General features: G+C 43.1%; 1 protein-coding gene across 1 annotated transcript in view; it reads right to left on the bottom strand.

The window, feature by feature from the left end:
• Nucleotides 1-23,813, bottom strand: part of cadm1b (cell adhesion molecule 1b) — a 118,992-nt gene extending 95,179 nt beyond the window's left edge. Inside the window, exon 1 of the mRNA XM_076146055.1 lies at nt 23,662-23,813. Within this exon, the coding sequence (XP_076002170.1) occupies nt 23,662-23,737 (76 nt within the window). The 5' untranslated portion in view covers nt 23,738-23,813. The remainder of the gene's footprint in view (nt 1-23,661) is intronic.
• Between the last annotated feature and the right edge of the window lie 639 nt (nt 23,814-24,452).

The following is a 24,452-nucleotide window of genomic DNA, read 5'->3' as shown; positions in this document are numbered from 1 at the left end:
TTTGCAAAGATTTGACGTGCATTTCCTCATCCAAACAAACTGGCCCTGGGAATACCACATTCTCAAATCCTCCCCTCTTGAAAACCTTCCAGTCTGGTCTGGACACATGACCCTTTTCATCCTCATCCTCCTCTTCCCTTCTCCTCCTCCTCCTCCTCATCCCTCCTCCTCACTCTCATCTCTTCTCTGCTGCCAAGGGCATCACACGGTGCACCACAATGCAGCAGCAGACACACTGAGCAGCATGATGAGGAGGTAGATATGCTTCCTTTAGCCAGCGCATATTGCATGCAATCAAAGGTGAAATTAGCACTTTCTGGTTTATTAAATCCCAGGGAGGAAGTTATTTAATTAATCTGCACCTCCTGCTTTTTTTCTCTTTTTCCTTTTTGGGCTCCTTCCTGCCGTCACACCTCGAACTACAAATTAATTCGGTTAAAAATGCAGAAAAGCTGCATCTCATTTTCATGTGAGATCTTTCAAATGTGACACTCTCATAATTCTATTTTTGTCTGCTTGAGCCGCCCAATGGGACCTTTACCAGTATATGTATTTAGTATTTGTCATCGTGATTAGCGGGGGTTGGCCTCAGGGTGAAATCTGCATCCTCCCATTCTCGTAATAACTAACTCCCCCGTTCATGTCCACTGACATCCTTCCCTTCCTGTCTCCGGCCTCTCTAGCATTTTATCCTCCGTTTCCGCCTCAACCTGCCACCTGATTCACACACCTGATGCCCATTCCCTCATTAGTCTCCCTGTACATACATATATATATATACCTGCCCGTTTCACTGTAACCTTTGCCAGATCGTCTTGCAGACCTGTAGCCTGAGAGTACCATCCGTTGCTCTTCAGCCTGTTGTCTCTGACTGCTATTTTCTGACCTTAAACTACCTTTTTCTCAATTTCTTGCCTATCCCTTTGTTTGTACTTGAGCTTGTTACCTGCCTGCTCTGTTTTTATACCTGCACAGACTTAGTTTTGATTAAGCCTGATCCCCATCTGTACATCCGTTTGCTGCCAGCCTGCCTGCATGTTATCGACTGTAAGCCTTCCTGATCCATTTTTGTAGGTTTGCCTCGATTCTGTCCACTTGAGCAAAGAAACTATGTTCTCTTAATCCATCTGCCTGCGAGTCGTGCTGTTGGGTTTACCTGTTGCCAGCCTCATCACGGTTGGGAGGCTGGCTTTAGTAAAAATGTATTCCGCTACAGTTACTAATTACCTGCTCAAAATGCACTCAGTCCTGCTCCAAAAATCACACTTTTAATGTAACAATTTTTGATTTAAACTTTTACTACTACAAACTAATGAATCAGACAAATATTTGTATCAAAATATGATAGCCATCCTGTGTCCCGCGTGGCAGCGAAAATGGAACAAACTGATGAAAGGCACAAAAAAGTTGCTATACTTCAAAAAAAATATGACAATTTTGGACACACTTTCGTTGCTGCTTGACTTTCATCTCCTCAACAAAGGAAGTGGACCACTTTTCAGCCGGCTAGCGCGTCTACATTTGACGCCATCGGGCTCATGAATTGGCAGCAGTAACGTGCTCCACTTGAGAGGAAGTGTGCGCATGTCCTGGGCAGAAAATCGTTTACTTTAAAACGTAATCCTGCCAGTAATCCCTACAATTTTTTTTCAACGAAATGTGTCATTAATCTGATTACGTCAATTACAGCTGTTCCATGTTTCCCCGTTGCTCACCAGGCTTGGTGATTAGCTTTAGCCATATGCCAGGAACGCAGAGCTTCTCCATGGGCAATCAGCTATGAGAAATAGCATGAGGGAGAATTTCCAGGGGATGAGTGTGGTTCCTAATGCTATCACACAGAATGAACCTTATGTGTGAATAAAGCTCTTCTGCATGTTCACAAAGTCACTCTCATGCTACAGTGGAGCTCCGGATTAAATATTCTGATGATACTGCATATTAAAGTGCTGCAGTTTTAAGACCTTTGGAGAAAATTGTCCTGGTTTAAACTGTCATATGTATCACTTCATATATATAAAGCGCTATTTTGTTTTAAAAGTAATCAATTTTGAGCTATTTTGAACATAAATGTAATTGTAACAATATTAACTGTGTTGTAACATCATTATAACAGTATGGCTGGTGATTTGTTCTTTCCTACTAACCACCCTGAAAGCTGGAGCTGCCTCTGTCAAACATTATCAGGGTACAGTAAACAGCTTGTGCAAGTCCAATATTGATTTTAGGCTGCAGCAGTTTTCAAAGTGAGCTTTATGTGAGTCCGGCGTTGCATTTGGAGACCGGGAAGGAACACACTGTTCAGTCCTGCTCCACTTGACAGGCCCAAGCCATTAGGGAAGACGAAAACAATGCTGCAGACGGTTTGAGAAAAAAAAGTTTCTGACTCTTTATCATGTGCAAATTAACCATTGTCAGTAGCCAAATGGGTAACCCTAATTAACTGAAGCTTCTGTTCTCTAAAATCTGTAGCACCTGGTTGTCGAATGGGAACACAGCTGGGTATCAATGTGCGGTCAGCAAGAAACGGACATGAGGAGGGGCACGTGCGGGGGCCTGTGAGTGTGTATGTGTGGGGTTTGACTCACTGCACCTTGCATTAAAACATTAAAACAAGAGACACGCATGTTAATGAGAACACCCTGAAATCGCGGGACGCAACCGGATCTGCAACTGAGTCAAGAACGATCGCCTCAGGTGCGAATGTGATCTGTCCAGCTGGGACACATTTGCCAGTTAGAAAATTTGCCCACAAATTGGAAAATGTCAGCCCACCTTGTCTTGTTAATAAAGTTATTTTGAATTTAGTGTTGAGCTTTGCTGCAAATGGGGATTTGTTTCAGTGACAGGTTTAAAAAAATAGATGAATCTCGTCCACGAATCGAGAAAGAAGGTAAAGGGGGGATTCAATGGCATAATGAACCTGCTGAGGTCCAATTATACAGGCAGAATCCACTATAGATATCTCACACATTTAGATTGTTCGTAGGAGAATTCTCACTTCTGTGTCATGTGACCTTCCCAGCATGGTAGGCAGACCTGCGTTACTATGTAATTTATTGATTGCTATCTTGTTTTACCCATGGTGACACAGTTCTGCTGTAGGGTCATTAAACCCTCATATTAACAGTGTTGGTTTTTCTGTTATTACTCCGGACTGCAGACCACAACCTTCCTAGCAAGACTGTCATACTCACATGCTCGGCACAATCTGCCACTTGCCACAGTCCCATGTTTGCGTTCACTGAATGTGACAGGGTCAGAATGCTACGACGGATTTGATTGGCTGTTGGAACTCAAGAGCGGGCCTGTCTGAAACCATTAGATACACCATTTTTTTTGCGTCCCTGCTCTTGACGTCGGCCAGTTGGTTTCAGCTGTTTCTCTGGCTCCTCTTTTGACCAATCAGAAAGGAGAACACAGGCACGAGGCCTAATAAACAATCGCACTGACTACTTCTGTTGCTGCGGGATGACATAACCATAAAAAAGGTGGGATGGCAGGTCACGGTATTGATCCGCATGCGGATATTTCACAGTGTACCGGTGCTGTCATGGTTTACAAGGAGAGCGAGTGTGGGTCCAGTCCACCGTTTAACTTCACTTTGTCAAAATAACGAGCCACACAGTGTTATCTGATGGTCCAAAAGAGTCACAAGGTCTTCACTTTCGTCTAGCATACTTCTTTTTCTTATCATTTTAGAGGCTTCATTCTGAATGACCATGATTTAGATGGCAACAAAACGCATTACACCACAATAAAAGTATGGTGTTGGTGTAATCCAGCCCCGTTCCTAGTTTTGGTTAAGCGTTGGTGTCACAACTAAGCTCGCCGCAGCATCCAGCAAAATTCACGCTTAACTTAAAGAAGTGCTGAAGTGTGATATTAAAGGTCGTGCTTGATCTTTCATCATTCACACCGCACAACCTGGCGACAGATGCGATCAGGTCGTTTGCTTTGGTAAAGCTGAATCTGACCCAGAAAATGGGCCCGCGAATATTCATGCCTCTGTCCTTGGGGAGTTGCCGAGGCTCTTTTTCATGACCGTCATACGACCCTTTGCTGTAGCCACATGGGCATACAGCCACAACATACTGTAAAAACGCTACCAGATGGCTCCCATATCCTCTTACTGGCCCGACTCTGTGGTTACGGGTTAACTGGTCGACGCCCACTCCCTCCGCAAAGTATTTCCCTGTTGTTGTGTTTGCCAATGTCGGGGGTAATCAGAGCAGCGCAGTTGGCGTCAGCATCATGTCCCCCACAACACAACAATAAAAGAGGAAAATAAAAGGGTTAGGGTTTAGTTTTACGTCGTTCTGTCTTTTCTTCTGAAGTTAGCAATGTTTTTTAAAACTGAATAGAGCATTTAATCCAACTCTTCTTTATTGTCGTTGGTTCTTCAGCTAAATTGCTGGTTGTTAAGCAACTTTGCACCACAGTTGCCAATCACGGCTCGAAAAATTAGCGCATTCAATTCTTTATACATGACTGATTGAACCATACGGATCCCATTTGGTAGGTGTAATCTTGACGAAGGCGTCGTCAAGCTCCATAATTGTTTCTACCGCTGCATTTGATAAGATGTAAGGTGATTTGCCACAAATCCAATAACTCAATTAGCACAACATTTCAATCTGGAGAGGGAGAATGTCAGAATAAACAAAACAAATCAGCCTAATTGTAGCTAAAATTGGATAACTCAGACAGAGAGATTTGTAATAGCAAGGGAGGCGGCGGATAAAAGGACTCAAGATCATTGAAAGGTGAGCAACAAAGCCTGTCAAAAGCTTCTGCGTTGTGGAAAAAACTCCTCACCTCAAGGTTACACGTAGCAAGGCTATGTGCGGCAAATGAAATACTCAAGGAAGACATAAGTCTCATTAAGGCCCATAAAGGACATCCCTAATAAAATCCTCAGCCTGACATGCAAGAGCTCTCCAGTGATGGCTGATTAATTGCTGGTGCAAATGAAAGCATGAGAGAGAGCCGGGACTCTGTGGCTGTAATTTATCCTCTCCTGTCCTGTCTTGTCCTCACAGCCTGGGGAGATCGCCCATGAAGACAGGAGAAGGGGGGTGGGTGGAGGGTGACGTGGGTGGGTGGGGTGTTATCATCTGTATATTAGGGAGAAAAACATGGTTAGGTGACCGGTGAGATCATTTGTTTAGATTGTTTCGGCCATAACAAGCGGTATGTGTTGACATCTGGGTGTTTGAATGGGGAGGCAAAATTCCCACAGCAGGTCACACACTGATAATGATGACTGCAACAAGGTCTGTGAAGAAATATGGTGGCGGCAAAGATGACCCAAAATATATTCTAGGCAGCCATATATCAAGTTAAGACTGCTGGCTGGTGACAGCTTTCTCTGTAATCCATCAATAACATAATCTAAGTGATTCTCAGTCAGGATATATATTTCATCATTTTATCCTCTCCTTTTGTCAGATTCCTGTTTATGATTAATAGAGAGGTTTCCAATGCCAGGAGGGCACACTTGTCAAACATATGGCTAATGAGTGAGTAATTACTACCATAAAATGCTTTGATGCCGTGCCTTTGATCGTCTCTGAACCAGATTAAAGTGGATTAATCAATGGTAAGAAAAGCTTTAAGAGGAACTGATGATATATTGGCTACGGCAGCACGACTTAAAAGACAGACATGGGGGTCCAAGGACAATCTGGGCCAGGATAATGTCCAGCTGAGGCAACACACACACCTGCCCTCTAACAATAATAAGTGGCTGCAGCACATAAAAAGAAGTGAAAAAAGGGAAAAGAAAATAGATGAAGGAAATAAAGGTGGAGGAGAAACGGGGGCGCCTTGACTCGCCTTGTGTGCACAAATGGAAGATAACGGCGGAAACGTTTACTTCCAATAAAGAACCCACTGTGTTAGTTATAACTACTCACACCAAAGTCACAACTTGAATACAATGTCCTCGTTAGAGTAGCGCTCTAATTAAAGCCAGTTTAGACGTCAACAAACTAAGCTGGCTTTAATTGGAGTGTTAAATTGGCAGCTAGAAGTACTTATTACTATTGGGATCATGATTCTGTTCAGTGTGTTAGCAGCTGGCAGCCACACCTTTCATACAATCTGCACTGGCAGACTGCGATATCGAACAGAAATATTCGTATAATTAGTTTATTCATGGAAAAGCTGATAAAGTAAATGTCAGGGTGTCAGAGGATCAAGGCCTAAATGGAGAATTCATGAGTTGCCAAACCCTGAGTCCATTTTCATAGTTTTGATCATCAGACCTATCGGTTAACATTTGAAGAAACAGATTCAGTATTCGGACATGAGGGCAGGATGACATAGCTTTATGATGCGGTGAAATGTGAGTTAAATGTTACTATTACTTCATCGGAATGAGGCCAAAACGGCTTCGACATGACGAAGGTGAGCAGCATACGGAGAGCCAGCAGCATTGCCCGCTGTGTCAGAACCTACAGTCTAACAAGCTGCTCGGAGCGGAGGCTCACCATGGAACATTTCAACTGGCCACATCAATGAAACACCCAGTAGCACAAAAGGGGATTAAGAAAACCAGCAGAAAGTCTAAAGGCCTGAACATACTTCAAAAGACGAGAACTGAAACAACGAACAAACGTGCAAGTGAACACGACCCGGACACTGCTGCACGTGGCAAAAAATGTTGAGAATCGTCTTTTGTGTTTTGTAATTCTTCCCCTGGTTTTAAAGGTCCCAGTATACTTCAAGAGACGAAAACACCAAACAACCAGAGGCTTGGCCAGCGAAGACCTCACAGTTCTTAAGAAGTGGAGTTCTTTAATGCTACTCCGTGCTCACAGGGGGGCACAGAGCAGAGAGTCACCTGTCACCAAAGAAGCCATGGAAGAGGCTTACAAGTGACAGTAAGAGGAGTTGGCAGTGGGCTACCATTTATTTCACAATGGTACATTCATCCACCAAATCAGAACCTCATCAGAAAGATGAAGAAATGTTCTGTTCTATTACTCTGCTAAACAAATATCTCCAGCAGCAGTGGATGGAGTGAAGGAACGAAACATGCTGGTCCCTTACTGTCGACGAACAACTGATGTGTTATTTGGACCAATTACAGCCTGCAAGCAGTGTGAGAATTACGAAGACAAAATGTCCACCTTGGGAGCCGTGCACAAAGAACACCTTAAGGGACGACATCTCTGCTTCTTGAGCGCTGCAAAGACATCATGCCCTGACAGTTCTACTGTATGAATTATACAGGAGCTGTGAATGGTCTAGATATGATTGTTGCATCACCAGTGAGGAGACCAGAGAGGTGCACCAACTGTCTTGTGATGATTATAGGCAGCAGGAGGTGCCAGAAACAGAAAAGCTTTACAGGTATCACAATCACATATGCGGTAAATGGACTATACTTATATAGCACTTATATCTTTACAATGATATAACCCATTCATACATTGATTGCAACGACATACCATGTAAGACCATGTAACCTGCATGTTCGGAGCAGTGTTTTGCTTAACTGACTGACTGTCCAGGAAGAGAACCATGAACCTTCCAATGCCTGGACGGCGCCCCTCCATGCCCTGTACTGCAGAATACTGGAGCATGACCGAGCTGTTAAACTGATACTTAACATCAAATAGATACTTAAGAAGAAACAGAGACATCAAAGTGTTGCAAGGAGCAACGTCACACTCGCTGTCTCTGTCTGTTGATGGTGCGTACGGCGCAGCTCTAACAGGTGATACATCATGTGAACTATCACACAGCTGGCTAGAGTGATGATGATTTAAAAGGCTTTGTTAGAGGAGACAGCTTGTCTGAGAGCCTTGTTTCACTGTGTCCGCCGCGTGATGGGATGCATCCCAGAGTCACCTTCAGATGCAGATCCTCTTGACTGGACTCGACGGCTCCCATAAATATCAATTGTAACAATTATGATCCAGCAAGAAACAAACCTCCCTGTTACCGGCCATTTTGACAAGAATAAGAGTAAACCAAGTGGGCCTCTGTGACATTTTGCATATCTTCTCTGAGTGATATGTCACTGTGATGGTTTAATACTCCATAATTATATGGCATTGTCGGGGCCTGATGGCTACGCTGGTCCGGGTAGGCAATAGACCGAAGTGAAGAGAAGGGTGAGATGTTTTGCTGCAAATTGCACTGCTGTTGTTGATGAAATAAGAGGTGATGAATATTCAGAGGTGATCTACTCAGCACAAAGAGCGATGGCAGGAGACAAAACAAATATGCATTTGGTCTGTGTGACATGCTTGTGAGCCCAGGGAATCATTACACATAATTATGCATAATCACTGGACAAGGAGTATCTTGCACCAAAAACATGCCATCCATCACGCTAATAGTTTGTTTACCATGAATATATCATTTGAAACTTTACAAATAACAGAAGCACAAGGTGACAGGATTTCCCTAATAATGTCATTTATACTTACAATACATTTTGACAGGCAGGCGTTTGCTTAAGGGGCTACTGCCTGTCATTCAACAGCTAGTCAGCCATGAGCTCAATGTGTCATCTGAGTAAACATGAAGGATCACTCCGCTCTCTTCCTGCCTAACTGTGCCACTAATCCACAAGCAAAAGACAACACCAGTCAATTTATTGTATAGCAGTGGGGCTTACTGCTAATATATGCAAAACACTCACATATAACGCGTGGACATGTAACGTTTTATTCTTTTTGCCTGTCAGTTTGTAGAGTAGGCGGGTTTGCAGATGACGCCCTCATTCTGACTGCTTGTGGTTCCTCTTATGGTCCATTTTAGTATTTTGGGGGTTCAATGGTTTTTCTCAAACGAGATTCCAACAGAAGGAAAAATTAAGCACATGTAATTAGATAGAGTATTTTGAAAAGTAACTATCTTTATCTTTAGCCCTGTGACACGCCATTGTTCCTTCAGCCAAATTTTCAACAAATCCAACCATCCCTGGCAGAATTATAACTTAATAACAGAGCTCTATGTCAAAGAGTACACTGAAGGAAACACATTATTAAGTCGAAATGGATTTCGGGTGACGGTGCCAAACATGCTCTGCTGGTAAATAAAATACAAGCTTTGTTGAAGTTTTGTTGGTTGAAGGTTGGTGACAAAGCTAAAACAAAAACTTGAATTAAATCGACAAAACAAACTATTGATCTATGAGCACTGCCTAAGAGAGAGTGAAATTAAAGGTAAAGTCTCGACCTTCAGCTTTGCAAAATGCTGCTTAGTGAATTTTTTTTTTTATCCACGCGAGCCCTCACTCCACATTCCAACCTTGAGATGGCTCATGGGGGAAAACAGCCTCCCGTGACATGCACACATGAAGCGGAGAGCTGAGATCTGTGTAAATTAATGCATGCATCACATACGTTGGACCAATGTCATTGAAGAGGCCGCTATTGAACGCACCCTCTCCATCCTGTCCATGTTTTCAGTGGACTTAATAGTAAAATTCCTATACAATTCTCGCTTTAGCATTGCATATAAACTGTCCGCAGATGTAGAACTTTGCGTTTGGCTTCACAGGTTAATTCGGATCGTCACTGTAAATAACACGGCAAATAACACAAGAGTACATCCACACATCTAATCAATATGCAGCCAGTATAGAAGCAGCGCCATATGATGGTATGAAGAGTTGAGTAGGGTTATTGAGTGTGGTGAGAAGGAGCTTTTATAGACATCTTTAGTTGCTGTAGCAACTCTGTAACATCTCTTAACATCTCCCTGAAACGCGTCTATGTGTGAAATTCAAACAGCCTCTATAAGGGATGAATGGTTGGAAAAACACATTTGTTTGATCATAAACGAAACAAGTAATATACCGCTAATGTGAAAACCGAGAGAATATAAAGCTAAAAAGGGAAACTAGTCTGGAAAATAATCGAATTTTCTTCCGCCTTTGTAAAGGGAAAAGGAAAAGTGATTAACATCTACATCTTCTGCAGGTAAAGCAGCTTTTGTAGACATTTTATCAGCGTAATATATGTTTATATTTTTATCCATATTGCACATCAAAGTCTGAGCGCCGGTTCTTTCTGCTAGTTAAAGCGCAGATATAGTAACTGAAGACACAGGCGACAATAAGAAGGAACGAAATAAAAATACAATCAATCGTATCAATTGAACAGGAAAAAGGGTGTGGGCGTGATGTTTTGACCGGGACAACACCACATGCACACACAGACACATATGCCGATTTGTGAAGGAAGTGAGATTTAGTTGTGTATGGATCTTGCAGGCGGGTATGAAAATGAAATCATTGTAGATTTGCAGCTCAACACATCGCAACAACACAATTCCTGCCTTTTAGTTCTACTGTAAAGGTTTAATTGTGAGTGTAGGAGGGCGAGTGTGTGTTCAGTTTTATTACCCGGCAGATCGCTGCAATGGAGCCGACGTGCATCAGGTTTACTGCAGAGCAAAGCCACGAGCTCAGGCAGAATCCTCTGGACCGCCGTTTCATTTCATCCACAAGGTGTCGAAACTTTGTTGCCTTGTATCACACGTTTCTAATCGTTAATCGTTACCAATTTATTACTTTCTTTTCTCCGTGAACACTACTGACAAAAAAATTTGATTTAATAGAGGAACAAAGAAGACCAGGAAAAAAATAAAGCTCCAAATGAAAGAAAAGCTTTAACAGCGACTGATTTTCATCCTGCTTTTTGGAATCCTCCACTTCAACTTTTTGCCGGCTTCCATTCTTAATACGCAAGAATCAGCAGCTGCAGCACACGGTTTTATTCTGATAATCTAAATAATTCCAGCCCCTCTCTTCAAATGTAACATTTTGATGGATTATGCAGCGTCAACCTTCACTGCGCAGAACATATTTGAATAAATGTAGATTTGAGATTTGCTGAAAAATGAGGCTACCGTGTCAAAATGATACACAACTACATGCAAATGCAGTTTCTAAACGGAGAGTTTAAGATTTCTGTCTTGGAATTTAGCAAATCTCACGTATTTTCATGTGACATTATTTATTCATCTTGTCACTGTAACTCTGCATATAGTTCTGACAGATTGCACTGACAGGTAATAATGTTAATACTGTTTTGCTTGTTCTGTGAGACTGTCTGTGTCTGTGAGTTCACTCTATAAACATGTCTCCTTGGCTTTGTAACAAAGGTTTCATCTTTCATCATTTCATAAAAAATGTAATATAAAGAATCTTAAATGTGAAAAGGTTGCGTTAAATTGGCCTGAACCCACAATATAAACAGGCAAAGGGAGAAGAATAGCAATTTGAGCACACGGCGAGAAACAATCAGTGCAAACCTTAGACGATATGACATTTCGGGACAAATTACAAAATGAAATCATGTACAACAATCCTATTACACATGTATTCCATTTGACAGCCCTTAAATCCACAGATATGTGAACCAGAATAATCCACGTTCTTCAGGTCTGTCCTATTTACCCCCAGATAGGATTGCGATTCTCTCAGGCTTGGGAAATCAGCTTTTGCTTCAATACAGCCTTTGTCACACAGATACATCCCTGCCCTCGCTAACTACACTATCTCCCTGCTTGTTCAAGCAAAACTTTATGCTAAGTAAATCATTTACATCTCCCAAGTAGCCTATCTACATCTTCCAATAAAACTCCAAATTGATGGATGTCATCTTAGTGCTCACAGGCAATAACTCCTGCTGCTTGGAAATAACAATATGTTTTGGTTTTATGAGGTCTAGACATGCTATTCTTTTTAATGACATCCCTAGGCCAGTACTGTTTACATTTATTGATATCTGTTTTTAGACTAGAGCGAGCATGTCTCCCTCTGAGGCTCGCCGTGCAGATCTGAGTTTGACTTAAGCAGACAAAATACAACTTCTCATTTGGTAAGTTTAGACCACAGAGCGAAGCAATGTAATTATTCTGGTCAGATATTTTTTCCGACGTGTATTTTGTCAAGATAAAAAAAAAAAGCAATTTTTCTACTACATGAAACGTAGATATCAGCCTTATTTCAGGTGGCGAGTCGTGTCTGCGTGTGCTTAGGGCTGCAGTATGTCACTTATTTAAAGCCTTTTTAGTGGAATATGTTGATATTCCTTTTGCATCTCCATAGGAATCCATACACTGAGTGCTCTGTGAAAAATATTTTCCCCATGGGAACATCAAATGCCACTGGTGTGTGGTGTTCTCAGATGGGAGGAGTTGCAGGCAAGATCTGGGTGCAGCAGGTAGGAAGGAGGGAGGAGGAGGGAGTTGTTCTAATATTCTCTGCAATTCCACCCACGCCACAATATTAATGCTGCTGCTTTAAGTTCACATAGGGGTCACTGGATTATATATGATTTATTTCCTTTTAGAACAAGCATAAGCTTCCAAGTATGGTCTAAATGGACTCCAGCTCCAAACAGCTACGCAAAGAAAGCTGGTCAGATGCACAAACCCATCATCACTGTCAAACACGAGGTTACATTTCCATGAAATTACGCTCAGGCTTAAAGGGACACTTAACGCTTTCCTGCTACTTTCCCTCATTTCTACAGTGTAATGTAGTCTGGACTTGATGTATGCAGGAGTGCATCCAGAATCACAAACCCCTAAGGTCTTGAACTGCCATCAAAGCTCCACTCCACTATCTTTGTCCTTTACATCTGCAACATGTTGATGTCAACATGTAACTATACTCTTATCCACAGTATCTAAAACAGCCTGTTTCCACTCGTTGTGCATAACAGTGCTTCAGCACGATAGAACAGAGGCAGGTTGACATTTTTGCATATCGGCGCATTGCACATCTTTCAAAGCAGACGAAAATAAGAATATGGAAATCTGTATAATCTGCAGACAGAAACAGAAACAACACGCAGCCAAACACCTTCGACAAGTGGACTGACAGTCTTCACTTTGTTTCCATGCAGTAAAAAAATCTGATCTATAAACATGAACAAGCGAGCAAAGGTCATTTTCCACACACGTGTTCATGATGAGGCAACTGTGTCCACAAAATTCAATGGTTACTGTACCGGTCTTTGTCCCACTGTGCAGTGACTTTGCAGTCATATCAATGCAGATTAAAAACAAGAAAACAAAGAAAACGGAGGTTGAAGGACTTTTTTTATGCAAATAGTGCTGCTGCGTTAGTCGGTGCTGCCATGTGTGCTACCTCTGAGGATAACAGGAGCCCATTTGAAACGCAGTGAGGGAGGAGACTTTCTAACCAATTAAATTTAAAGAGACAATGAAACTTAATTGCAGAAAAGGGCCTGTAGAGCTCCGAGTGGCTGTGTGTTCGTGAACGTGTGAGGAATGAGCTCCGCTTGCCCCTTCAGGTTCAGCACACTTAGGCGTGTATTCTGATTTCCAGGCTACAATATCATGTTCGCAGAGATGAAGGTCCCTCTTGTGCATGAGCTGTCAGTGCATTGGCTGAAGTGAGCCTACCAGAGTGTGCAGAGGTGCCATTTCATTATACGAGCTGTCCTCTGGCTGGCAAACTACTTCTCATCTATTCGTGTGAGTTTGTCATAGAAATGCCGCCATAGCTTCCAGTAAGGACACAAATATGTAAATACACTGTTTCAAACTGCATATACAAACGCATTTGACAGCCAACTTAGCGAGTATTGTAACTTCAAAATAGCGAGGAGCAGAGGTGTGACTTCTGAGGAACACTGCAGATGTGCATCATCCTTGTGGGGCCAAGGGTTTGCTGTCAGTTCAGCGCTGCCTCCTCCTCTGCCTGTGATTTAAGCTCTTTGTCATCACATTAAACTCGGGCTGCCCACAGAGCTATTTTAATGATTTCAGTATTTGCTGGTTTTTCCAAATGAGCATTCATAAGCAATAATAATAAGGCAAAGCCGCTGTAGTTTCACGACTGTCCAGCTTTTGCTGTGCAGTGTTGGATTGTCTACAGCCTGGGGGTTCCAACAGGCCATTCCAACCCAGAGGGCCACTGGGCTCTGTTTACATTTCCAGATAGAAATTACAAGATTGAGCTGCGATAGGCTGGCAAACACATCAATCACACAGGGGATTGCGGCCAATGGTGTGTTGTTTCCAGAGATGCATACCGTGTCAGTGTTGCCTGCCCTGGAGGCAGACAGACAGAGACAGACAGACAGGGAAAAGCAAGCGGACGATTTCCTCTCAACTTGTGCCTTCGCTGTGTGAAATAAAAGATGATCTGCCATGATTACAGTCACTGAAAATTCACTAAAACACTTAGACATATTTCTACGTCCATGGTAGGTCAAGATACTTTGTAAACAGAACACATACAGTAAATACTCAGGATAGTATTTCTGTACTCCAAGTAGCAACACGGTATTTGAATACTCCAACATTATGGGCATCACTACGTTAAATAATTGAACTTCTGGCATATTAGTATTATTTCGACCTCCTGCATGGCCCCACAGTTAGATGGGCGTGCGTATATTTTTGACACATTGACAGAAAGGTTGTGGATAAGGACCAATGGATCAAACCGTGATCATTGATGAAATAGGCGTGGCAGTGATTGTGGGTAAAGCAGTGACGGATAAACATCATCAAACATCCCGTGTGCCTTTGAGCAAATGCAACAAAGAACAGTTTTCCACTACTGGCTCAGTCTAAAAACATGGAGGTATTGCAGAGATTATTTCCACTTGCTGCTCTTCCGCCTTCTCAAGAATTGGCATCGAATGTCAGGAGGGGAATCTCTTGAGGAAAAGAAAAAATATTTAATCAATTCTATATGAAAATCTGACTTGTAGAATATGCATATTCTCACAACTTCATAGCCGTGAAGGAGCAATACGCTCCACTGAGCGCCATCCAGAGTCATTATTTCTAATGGAAACAGATCTTTTTTACGCGGTAATATAAGTTATAGGAGAATTTTCCTAACAAATTTACAAACTGAAAAACAAGGCTGAAAATAAAATACAAATCAACATATAATCAACTACAATAATGGAAAAACTTGCACTGTCGACTCCATTAAATCCAGCAGCTCATTAAAGGGGACTCAAGGAAATTCACCACACTGAGGATCAGCTGCAGACTGGAGAAAGTGAAATTAATTTCACCACACATGGGATTGAAACCTATCACCTCTCAAATTGACTGACATTTCTTTCACTACTACACCAGACGTAACACAAGACAACCACTGATTTTAAAGCGTCTCAGTATCTCACATTCTCTCCATTCAGTGATTGACATTTACAGTGACAGAGGCCTATATGTTGTTGTATCAGTAATTTATCACTATAAAGTGCTATTGTAGTATTGGACCTTTAGTTTAGATTAGTATATATTTTGTAGCAGTTATGTGCTTCAAGACTTAAATAACAGATTGAATAAAACTAGCAAAACACACGCATACTCGCATGGCAGGTTCACATCAGAATATCACATAGAATCCTGATTTTACATCAAGGAACAAAACAATCTGAGCCTCTCCATTGGCATCAGCAGCATGTGTGTGTGATATCCAGGGGATATTGGCAAAACTGTAACAATGAAGGTGTCCACGCTGTTAAGGAGTGTCAGTAAATAACAGTGGTATATGTTTTGCTCCCTAACACTGACATGTCTTTGATTTAGAGATAGGGAAGCTGCCATGCTGCAAGTACGAGGCCTGCACTGCAGGGCAGCTGATAGCTTGGCAGCTTGGGACTTACTTTGCTTGTTAGGTACAGACAGACGGCTATTAGGGAGCCAATGGATCAAACCCATATTTCCTTTCAAATACATTTACCTGTCATCTTAGATGTAAACAATGTGACTTTGAGTTTCCCCCTTCCATTAGCTCTATTGCCTCCCATGTCTCTCCCCTGTGCAATGCCTCAAGTATGAGAAGTAATCGATAGGCTTCTAGTTTGGGTGAATGAGTCTTAGTGCTTGGTTTGCACAGTCTTGATCAGACTGACAATGACAGATTATAGCGCTGTATCTGAGAGTAATTAAGATGGGTCTATCGTCATGCTGATAACTCAAGAGCATGATGCCCCTAAAGGAGGCAGCACCGACCTGTCACACAAGAGCTCTCTTCAGGGTAAACAGGATCAAAACTGTCTTCTGTTTCACCTTGAGAGGAGCCAAAAGGTTGATTGCTTTGATTATGAATTCTATAAGAATGACTGATACATTTCATTCATGCTTAAGACCAATGTGGAGGTTGTAGCAAATGTAAATCAGAAACGTGCCACAAAATATATTCACAAACTTGAGCATGCATGCAACTAATTCATGCATTTTCTTGCCAGATTAGCTCCCAAGCAGCCCACCTTAGTGCTTCACCAAGAGTGAATAAAAATGTAAAACACCTTTTTGTTGAAGCCATACTGAAAAATATTTGGTCTCCCTTTATAAGGGTTGTTAGTTCTTTCCAGCTGGCATCCTTTCGCACACTTGTTCAAACAAAATTAGAGAAACATTAGTGTGTCTTGGTGGCTGGGGTGACTAAGATGAATACTGTGTACCCGCAATGTCCTGGGGCCAAACCTGGCCTGCATGGGACCTTGGCTGCGTGTCATCCAGCCTCCTGTCTTTTCTCTCTCTACATTCTTTCCTACTCTTGTCAAACAATTATAACAATAAAAGAAACAGAAACATAGTATCCAGTAGAGTCTCAGGGAAAACAAACTGTGATAGCAGCAGGGTATCTCAGTTTTTTCGTGCTCAGTTTTAGGTATATCCTGTGGTCTAAGTGGATAGCACGCCAACATTTTAGTCACTCTGCAAAAACACACCTGCAAACACCCCCAACAACAAAGAGAATGACAGATTTGGGAGAGTGATGCTTCAAGCAGGTATCTGTCCTAATAACTGACTGCATGTCGGCCAGATATGAATCTGCAACAATGAGTATTTGTCACTTTTATGAATATCTTCCAGTAAAATATGGCATTTCCAACACCTTGCCTTTTCATTAGCTGCGGAAGAGTTATTGATCACTGCTACAGAGTGCTGTTACGTTTGATTTTTGTCCAGCTGCATTTCATTATATCCAGCTTTGTGATGCCGCCATCATTTAATGATGAAGATGGGTATGCAGTAGTGTGAGGCCTGGATCTCCTCTTTTCTTGCTCAAACTGCTATCAGTGCAGAGGCAGCATGTCGGAACAGTCATCGACTAACCATCACTTTCGTACCAGGGCCAGGTTACACATGGGGGCGGAGTAACATGGGGAACTCATCCTCATTGACTGTGTCTCTACACAGAGTTACATCGTAATCACTTTAGGGTTAACATACAATAACATGTTCCTCTGCCTATGTGGGACCCCAAGCTCCGAGATGCAACCAAAGCCCCTCTGCCAGTCTCCATCACACTGAATAAAGGCTCAACAATACAGCTCCAAGTGGAAGAAAAATCTACTAAACCCACACCTTTTTACCATGTTAGGTTATGGTTTCCGTTCATTTTGAAGACTGCACATTTTAGACCTAATTTATGGATGCTTGCTCGATTTTGTCTCTCAAATTAAGAAGAGGTTTTGGCAGCCCTGCCTCTTTGTTGCTACCAACACCCTGACCAGGATAAGTGACTCAGTAAACGGACGGCTTGAAAATAATTATAACTGCGAGCTTTAGAGTGACAGAGAAACAGAAAGCCTGTTTTCCACTGTTTTGTCATTGTTCCAGTTTCATGCTAAATCCAAACAAAGCTGTGTGAAGCAATGTGTGAAAATAAAAATAAAGGCAATTTTATTTAAGACACATAAACCGTAACACATCTGTCAAGTGTAGTGTAGTTGTGCGGTTTCCAGCATATCAGGACATCGTAATTCATTAACAACTGAGGATGATGTCACTGGTGTGTACATGTACTGGTTAGAGCTCGTGTCAGTGTGTTAAAAATGGTGACTTATTGACACCGGGCTTGATCTGGAACGATTCACATCAATGGCCACATTTGCATGCACCCTATTAATCCAATTATAATGTCAGTAAAGCAGCGCTGCGATTACGTCGGAGCTCATGTAAACAGCATACTACCATAGTGTTAATGTGATTATGCTGGTACTCAAGAGTTGCAATAATCACAGTAACATATGTGGAGTACTTAAATGCACCGTGCGGTAGGTATACGTCTTCAAACTGACACTCACACACTGTCTATTCACAGAGGCATATTAGATGTGATACACATCTTGTGTTATGCTGTGGGGTGTTGCAGTTGTATTGCGTTCAGTTCTAATGATGCATTCGGGCGCTGGTCAGGAAGTAGAAAATATAGATGTTGAAGTGGTACAGACGAGTCAAGTGCTTCTCAGAAAAGAACCATGACACAGAAGTATAAACATGGAAGTGCAGATGACTTCAACACGGATTTCCTTCTTTTATATACATTTATACTGATCTGAGTAATAATCAGACTAACATAGATACACTATTTGCTCTACCACACTATAAAATGGTTTGGAGGGGAAAACATGGAAATCTATTAAAATTTCATATATTGTGTTCAAGTTTAACTCTATTGACTCTATCTCACCACGAAGCAAAATACTTAGTATTTGTGCAGGTGCTTGAAAGTCTTCAGTTTGGTTCTTACCTACGGACATTTCACAAAATAATTGAGTCTGGGTTTAGGAGCACTTGATGAATCTCTAAGTTTGACCAAAAGAGAATAAAAGAATGAGCACAACAGAAGAGTTTTAACCTATAAACTCAGCAAATGAATTCTTAATCCCCCCAAAAACCTTATCCACTGACTGAAATGCTGTGCAGTCTCTTGCTCAGAGTACTGATGCCCTTTTCATTCCAATTCAAGCACTGGATTAGTGTGTGCTTGATTACTGAATTTATTGATTAGAGATTCTGTCTTGTCTCCACCAAAGACTCTGTTGTGCTCCACATTGATCAGCAGTTATTTAGTCTTAATGTTGTGACTTAGTCTTTAACGTTGTCATGGTTCTCCATTACTTTGACTTCTTCTCTGGAGACATGGCTGATGGAACTGTGGAACAATTTCCCATTGGTATTATCCAAATATTTTGGTTGATTCATAATATATTAAACAGACAAGGCAACAATAATCAGGCTGTCACCCACAAATGATTAAGCCCCTGCCTGGGCCAATATGCCCCCGTATTTTTAAGCTTTAATTGCTTTTCCCCTTTCGGCCAAACTGTGTAATTTCAAATTCTGGAATGCGGTGATGAAACATATAATTTAATATTGAAAACCAGGTCATGATATCTGAGATATTGCATGAGACACATGGATGAGCAAACAAATTATGTGGGCTCCCCCACGCCCCCTTTGGGCTGAACAGTGTGACTCTAAAATCTAAGAAGATACATTCCATTCTCGCCAAATCCAACAAGTGACGACGTGTTGCAGGGCCACACTTCATGCAATCAGTGCATTCGTAACAAAAAAACAACAACAAAAACACACATAATGGAGCAATCAGTGGCATCCAAGACAATGCATGTGATGTGTACAAGTAGTTAATTGGTAATTGATGCGATGCCCCCTTGGGCCCTTCAGCGTCATTCAGAAAATGCCAGAGCAATGGCGCACATCTCGAAGAAACACAATTGCTTTAGGCAGACAGACAGATGAACATGACAGATCAGGGTAGATCCACCGTAATTCCCCTGATTTCCAAGTGGGGGGGACAATGAATATGCAAAAGCCTTTTGGTAAAATCAGGCACACAGTTCGGTAAATACAGGATGGCACCACACACTTCCATTTGTCAAAGATTTGTCGTATAAACGCTGGTATGTTTCAGGTTACAGAGGCATCATGTTTCAGTCCGGTGCAGTCGCTCTTTGGTTCTTCTTGGATGTTCTGTGCTCCGACTGCTCCGCAGCCTTAATAGCGGCTTGTGATTGCTCCATCACCCATACTAATGTGCACTCTGTGGCCCTTTCAAAACAAAAGACAACATTTCCATTTTTTCCCCTCATTGTGGACTTGATTGTCACCGTCTAAGTAATGCAACCATCAGAGTGAGGTCTCTCGGATCCGCGACACAGAGAGAACAATGTCATATTCATATGCGGAGACATCGGCTTTCCTCCTCATTACCACGGCGTCGTCATGAATGGAAGTTTCTGTCCCGGCAATCATGAAAGGCCCTGTCATCTGTCTGTTTTCTCCTAATTGACTGTTTACTACTCAGACACATTTTTGATTGTCCCCCAGTTTGTCATTCAGCTTGACACTGCAGTCGAAATTCTTTTCATAGCTACATCCTGAGACAGTTTTGTTTTTTTTCAATTTACTATGATTCAATGTGATAGCATGTCTATAGCGGCACTGTTTACTTGAAGGTCGCTCTGTAAAGTATGCTGACAAAAAACCCTGAATCCACACAGAGGTTTTTTTCCAGAGAGATTGGAGTCTTTCAGTCGGTAGAGAACACAAGGTTGAGGACAGAGAAAGAGATTTCTGATATTTTATTTCTCCGGCGTTGCCCTGCAATGACCAACTTCTCTTCTGTATAAACCGGCCCGCTTCCTCAAACCCTAACTTGAAAGGACATATACCAAAGCCAAATGTGCCCATTTTCTTTAAGACACATCACAAGGCTGCGAGGACTTTCTGCACTCAGATTCCATTTTATGAGCTCAGCAAATGGTGAGGGTGAAGTGTGATCATGGACTCACATTCACACACCGCATGCATAGCCCAGGCATAAATGATGTAAATACTGTACTCTCAGTGCCCAGATGAGACCCTGTGTGTCCACGTGACGCACAGCGGCACACTGAAAACCCTTTTAGTGACACACGCTGAGCAGAGCGGCTTTGAGGTGTGATGTCCTTTTGCGGAGAGAGCGGCAGAACGCGGGCGGCTCGCTTTGCTGCAAAACGCAACCGGTAGCCAAATTCCATCCGTGTGCGATTCCAGGGTGGAAGAGAGCTGCCAATGCTCTGACACACCCCGACCCCCCTCGCCCTCCACGCAAAGACTAGCTGCCACCGCGTAAAGTAGTGCCATGCATTATCCGGCAATTAGAAGGAGGCTTATTAAGCAGAGTTTAATGTAAGCGATAAATTCAATTTCTTTAAACAGAAGAGTATATTATTGTTACAAACGATGCACTGTGGCCGTCCTCCACACACAGGCACGGAAACACTTCACAACTGGGCCTGGAAATGAGGTGCGATATTCCATTTATCCTGACACATACTGTAAATGTTATGGCACACGGCGACTGGAACACTAATCTACTCCGCACGTGGCTTCTGTGTTCTTTCTCCTGACCTTTTTTTCCTTTAGCATTTAACAAAAGCACACAAATATGATTGTGCATCCACTGACCCATACACGACACGCAGCCACTCAACAGAGGGAGCGAGCGAGAAAGCATATAGGCACCAAAACAGCACTTATAGGGCAATTGAGGGAAATAGCAGACCTCCCACCCGGCCTGATCACCGGTTCATACAAGACGGCAGCGTTCAGGAGCAGCGGCGGACTTTTCATCACCAAAACCTGCACCATAAGCAGACCGACCCAACATCCTCAATCAGTCACCATCGCGCCACATGCCAACTGGCAACATCCAGCACTACAACAACTGTGTGTTTCCTTTGTTTCGGCGAGATCCAGTCCTTCAGCAGAGCCTTCAGGCTTCATGACAGCTTGTATTGATCCACTTCACCATCACTCAGCCCTGACGAATGACTCCAAAATAGCAATAACTAGCATTATGCAACCTTCTGAAATACTACCATCTGATATGCCGGAGCGGGCCGAGCCCCATGAGAAGCGGAGGAAAATACTGTATCGGGATAAATCCTATGTTAAAGTGCCGCGCCTCATAGAAATTCATCACAGAATGGTGTCCATTATCTGTGTCTGTGTCTTTGGCTGTCTCTGCCTGTAATTGCCTCTCTTTCCTTGATGCTTTTATAAGGAACCGAGCCCCTGCTGCGAGCGGCTAAATAATGTTCATTTAGCCGGATGTGTCTTCTTTCCTCAAAAGAGAAAAAAGAAGGTTGAATCTTGCAACGAAACTGAATTCCTAATCATCAACAAATGAGAGCAGTGAGGCATCAAAAGGGTTCCAGGGCCGCAGAACCTGCAGTCAGATCCTATCGTTTCTGGCTCAGGATGGAACCGTATAGGCCAGGAACTGCTCTCCACACGGTGCAGTGTGTGTGTGTTTGTGTGTGTGGTGTGTGTGTGTGTGTGTGTGTCTGTGTGTTTGATTTGGACGAGGAGATTAATTAAATTAACGTGACAGGGAGATGGGGAGGCAATGCCGTAAATGTCTTTCAACTGCTGGCCGACGGACAGACACCATGATGGATTCCTAACATATATGTGACATGGAAGCAAACTGAGCCGTATAAACAAAACAAACCGAAGAAGAGGAAGGAGAAGAAGGAGAAGAAGAAGAAGGAGAAAAAGAAGGCTTATAGTATACGGAAAATCCAGTTTAACCAGTAACCTCATTTTGGCAGCAGGACGCCATTCTCATCACACACACACACACTCACACTCTCTCTCACACACACACACACACACACGCTTTGATGAGTTCCTGCAGACCTGTTGATGGCTGATGCAGATACACAGTATATAGCCGCCAACCACGCCGGAATCAAATCACTTCTTAATCGCTTGAGCAGACTTAAGAGCGTAAACCTGCCATCGCAACTGTTGCTCTCCGTCTAACAACCGGAGGGATTGACAACATAACAACATGTCCATCCCGCCGCTGGGAGGGATTAAGAGCGGCTGCGAGCTGACATTTTAACCGCCTCACATGCGTCATTAGCGGATAGACATTTTACAGTACGACGTAGGGGGAGAGAGAGAGAAAAAAAACCTGACGTGTGCAAAGTGTGATGCAACCTCGGTGGAATAACTGCTGCGGACCGCAAATGGTCGCTCAACAAGGCGCCGCCGCGGTCCCGGGGTGCCGTGAATGCAACGCAGAGCAGCAAGATCTCTCTCTCCATCTCTCCCCGGGTGAAGACTGCGGACCGGAGCACACACACACGCCGCGGCGGCTCCGGAGAGGGGGGAAGAGAGGGAGAGAGAGAGAGAGAAGAGACGGAGGGGAGCTGCAATGCGTGTTTTCTTCCCTCCTCCGAAGCGCAACCGAAGCGCACACTTCAGCGATTTGTACACCAGCGGAACGAGTTGGGACCGCGGAGATTTACGGGCTTTCGCCGGGGATTCGACCCCGGTTTGAGTCCCGTTCTCCCGCGGCCTTACGATCCGCTTTCATTTGACAATAAAAGAGCCCCGTTCCAGTGAGCTTTAACTTGCCCCCCGGTACACACACCACACCGCCATTCCAGGCAGTAATTCCCGGTTACACTTTCTCACTTTCTTACGCGATTGTGCAGCACTCGCCGTACTTTTTTTTATCACAGCCCCCCTGTAGCCTATTGCAGTAAAAAAAAAAAAAAAATCAAAGATCGACACCCACAATCGCCACAATCCGGAGCGAAGTGATCAAACACTTTGAAGCAACGACGCGGAGCAACACGGCACATATCGCGGCTCGACACGCCGCATAAACAGTCCGAGAGCCGGGGGAAAGTGATGCTGAGATTCGCTGGCTTGTGCGCATCTAGAGCGCAAACGCACCACAACTTCTGCTCCTCGGTGCTCCTTTGTTTTTCTCGCCGAGGAACGATGGAGGCAATTCCGCATCGGCACCGGGAGAGAGAGACGGAGAGAAGACGGAAGAGCGAGGAGAAAGAAGCAGGGGAAAAAACTTACCTTTCTGAAGAAACGTGGCGGAAATCACCAAAAGCGAGAGAGAAATAGCGAGAGATCCGCTCCCCGTGATCGCCATGTTGGACACCTGCTTGAGACTGGCGGCGCTAAATCACCTAGAGACGGCCATGGGATGGAAGAGGAGACGCATGAGAGGCGGAGGGAGGGAGGGCTCAAGCTGGGAGCTGCGTTAGGCTGCAATGACACCTAGGCCTCTAACATAGTATAGGAAAACATCACTACCATGCCGTACGAGGGCTGTTTAAGACCGCCAAGTGCAAGATTATTGGACAAAAGCTCACAACTGACTAACTCCGCTCCCCTGTAGGAATATTACGGAGTTATTACAGCCATAAACACACACACCACCGAGCAGCACACACACTTAAGATGAATATTAGAGTAATTTCCTCTTTGCCTAATTGTCTGTTTGCTGTGTGTGTGTGTGTGTGTGTGTGTGTGTGTTACTGTACTGTACTCAACTGGCTGCACTAACACTTTACAGCACAAACATTTTTTTATTTTTTTTAGATAAACTAGCGTGTAGTTAATGTTTATTACAGGTCAGTGTAACTTACTGTGTGTCAAATGGAGTGTGTGTGTGCTGATTATAGAACTATACTATATGATATATTACTCTTCCATACTGTAGTTTATGATTTGCACTTGGTTTAGTCTAGTAACGATGATGTCATACTTATATTTTAGTAAATCTAGTTCATTAGTGGCTCCTAAAACCAGCTTTTGTTATTATTTTTTCCCCAAAGAAGAAGAACAGCTGTGTTTAAAGCAGA

The sequence above is a fragment of the Genypterus blacodes genome, unplaced genomic scaffold, assembly GCF_046128005.1.
Source record: "Genypterus blacodes isolate CSIRO-AG114 ecotype Tasmania unplaced genomic scaffold, CSIRO-AGI_Gbla_v1 ptg000032l_1, whole genome shotgun sequence".
In the NCBI taxonomy this organism is placed as follows: Eukaryota; Metazoa; Chordata; class Actinopteri; order Ophidiiformes; family Ophidiidae; genus Genypterus; species Genypterus blacodes.
The sequence above is the reverse complement of the archived record's forward strand: the minus strand, read 5'-3'. Positions and strand labels throughout refer to the sequence as shown.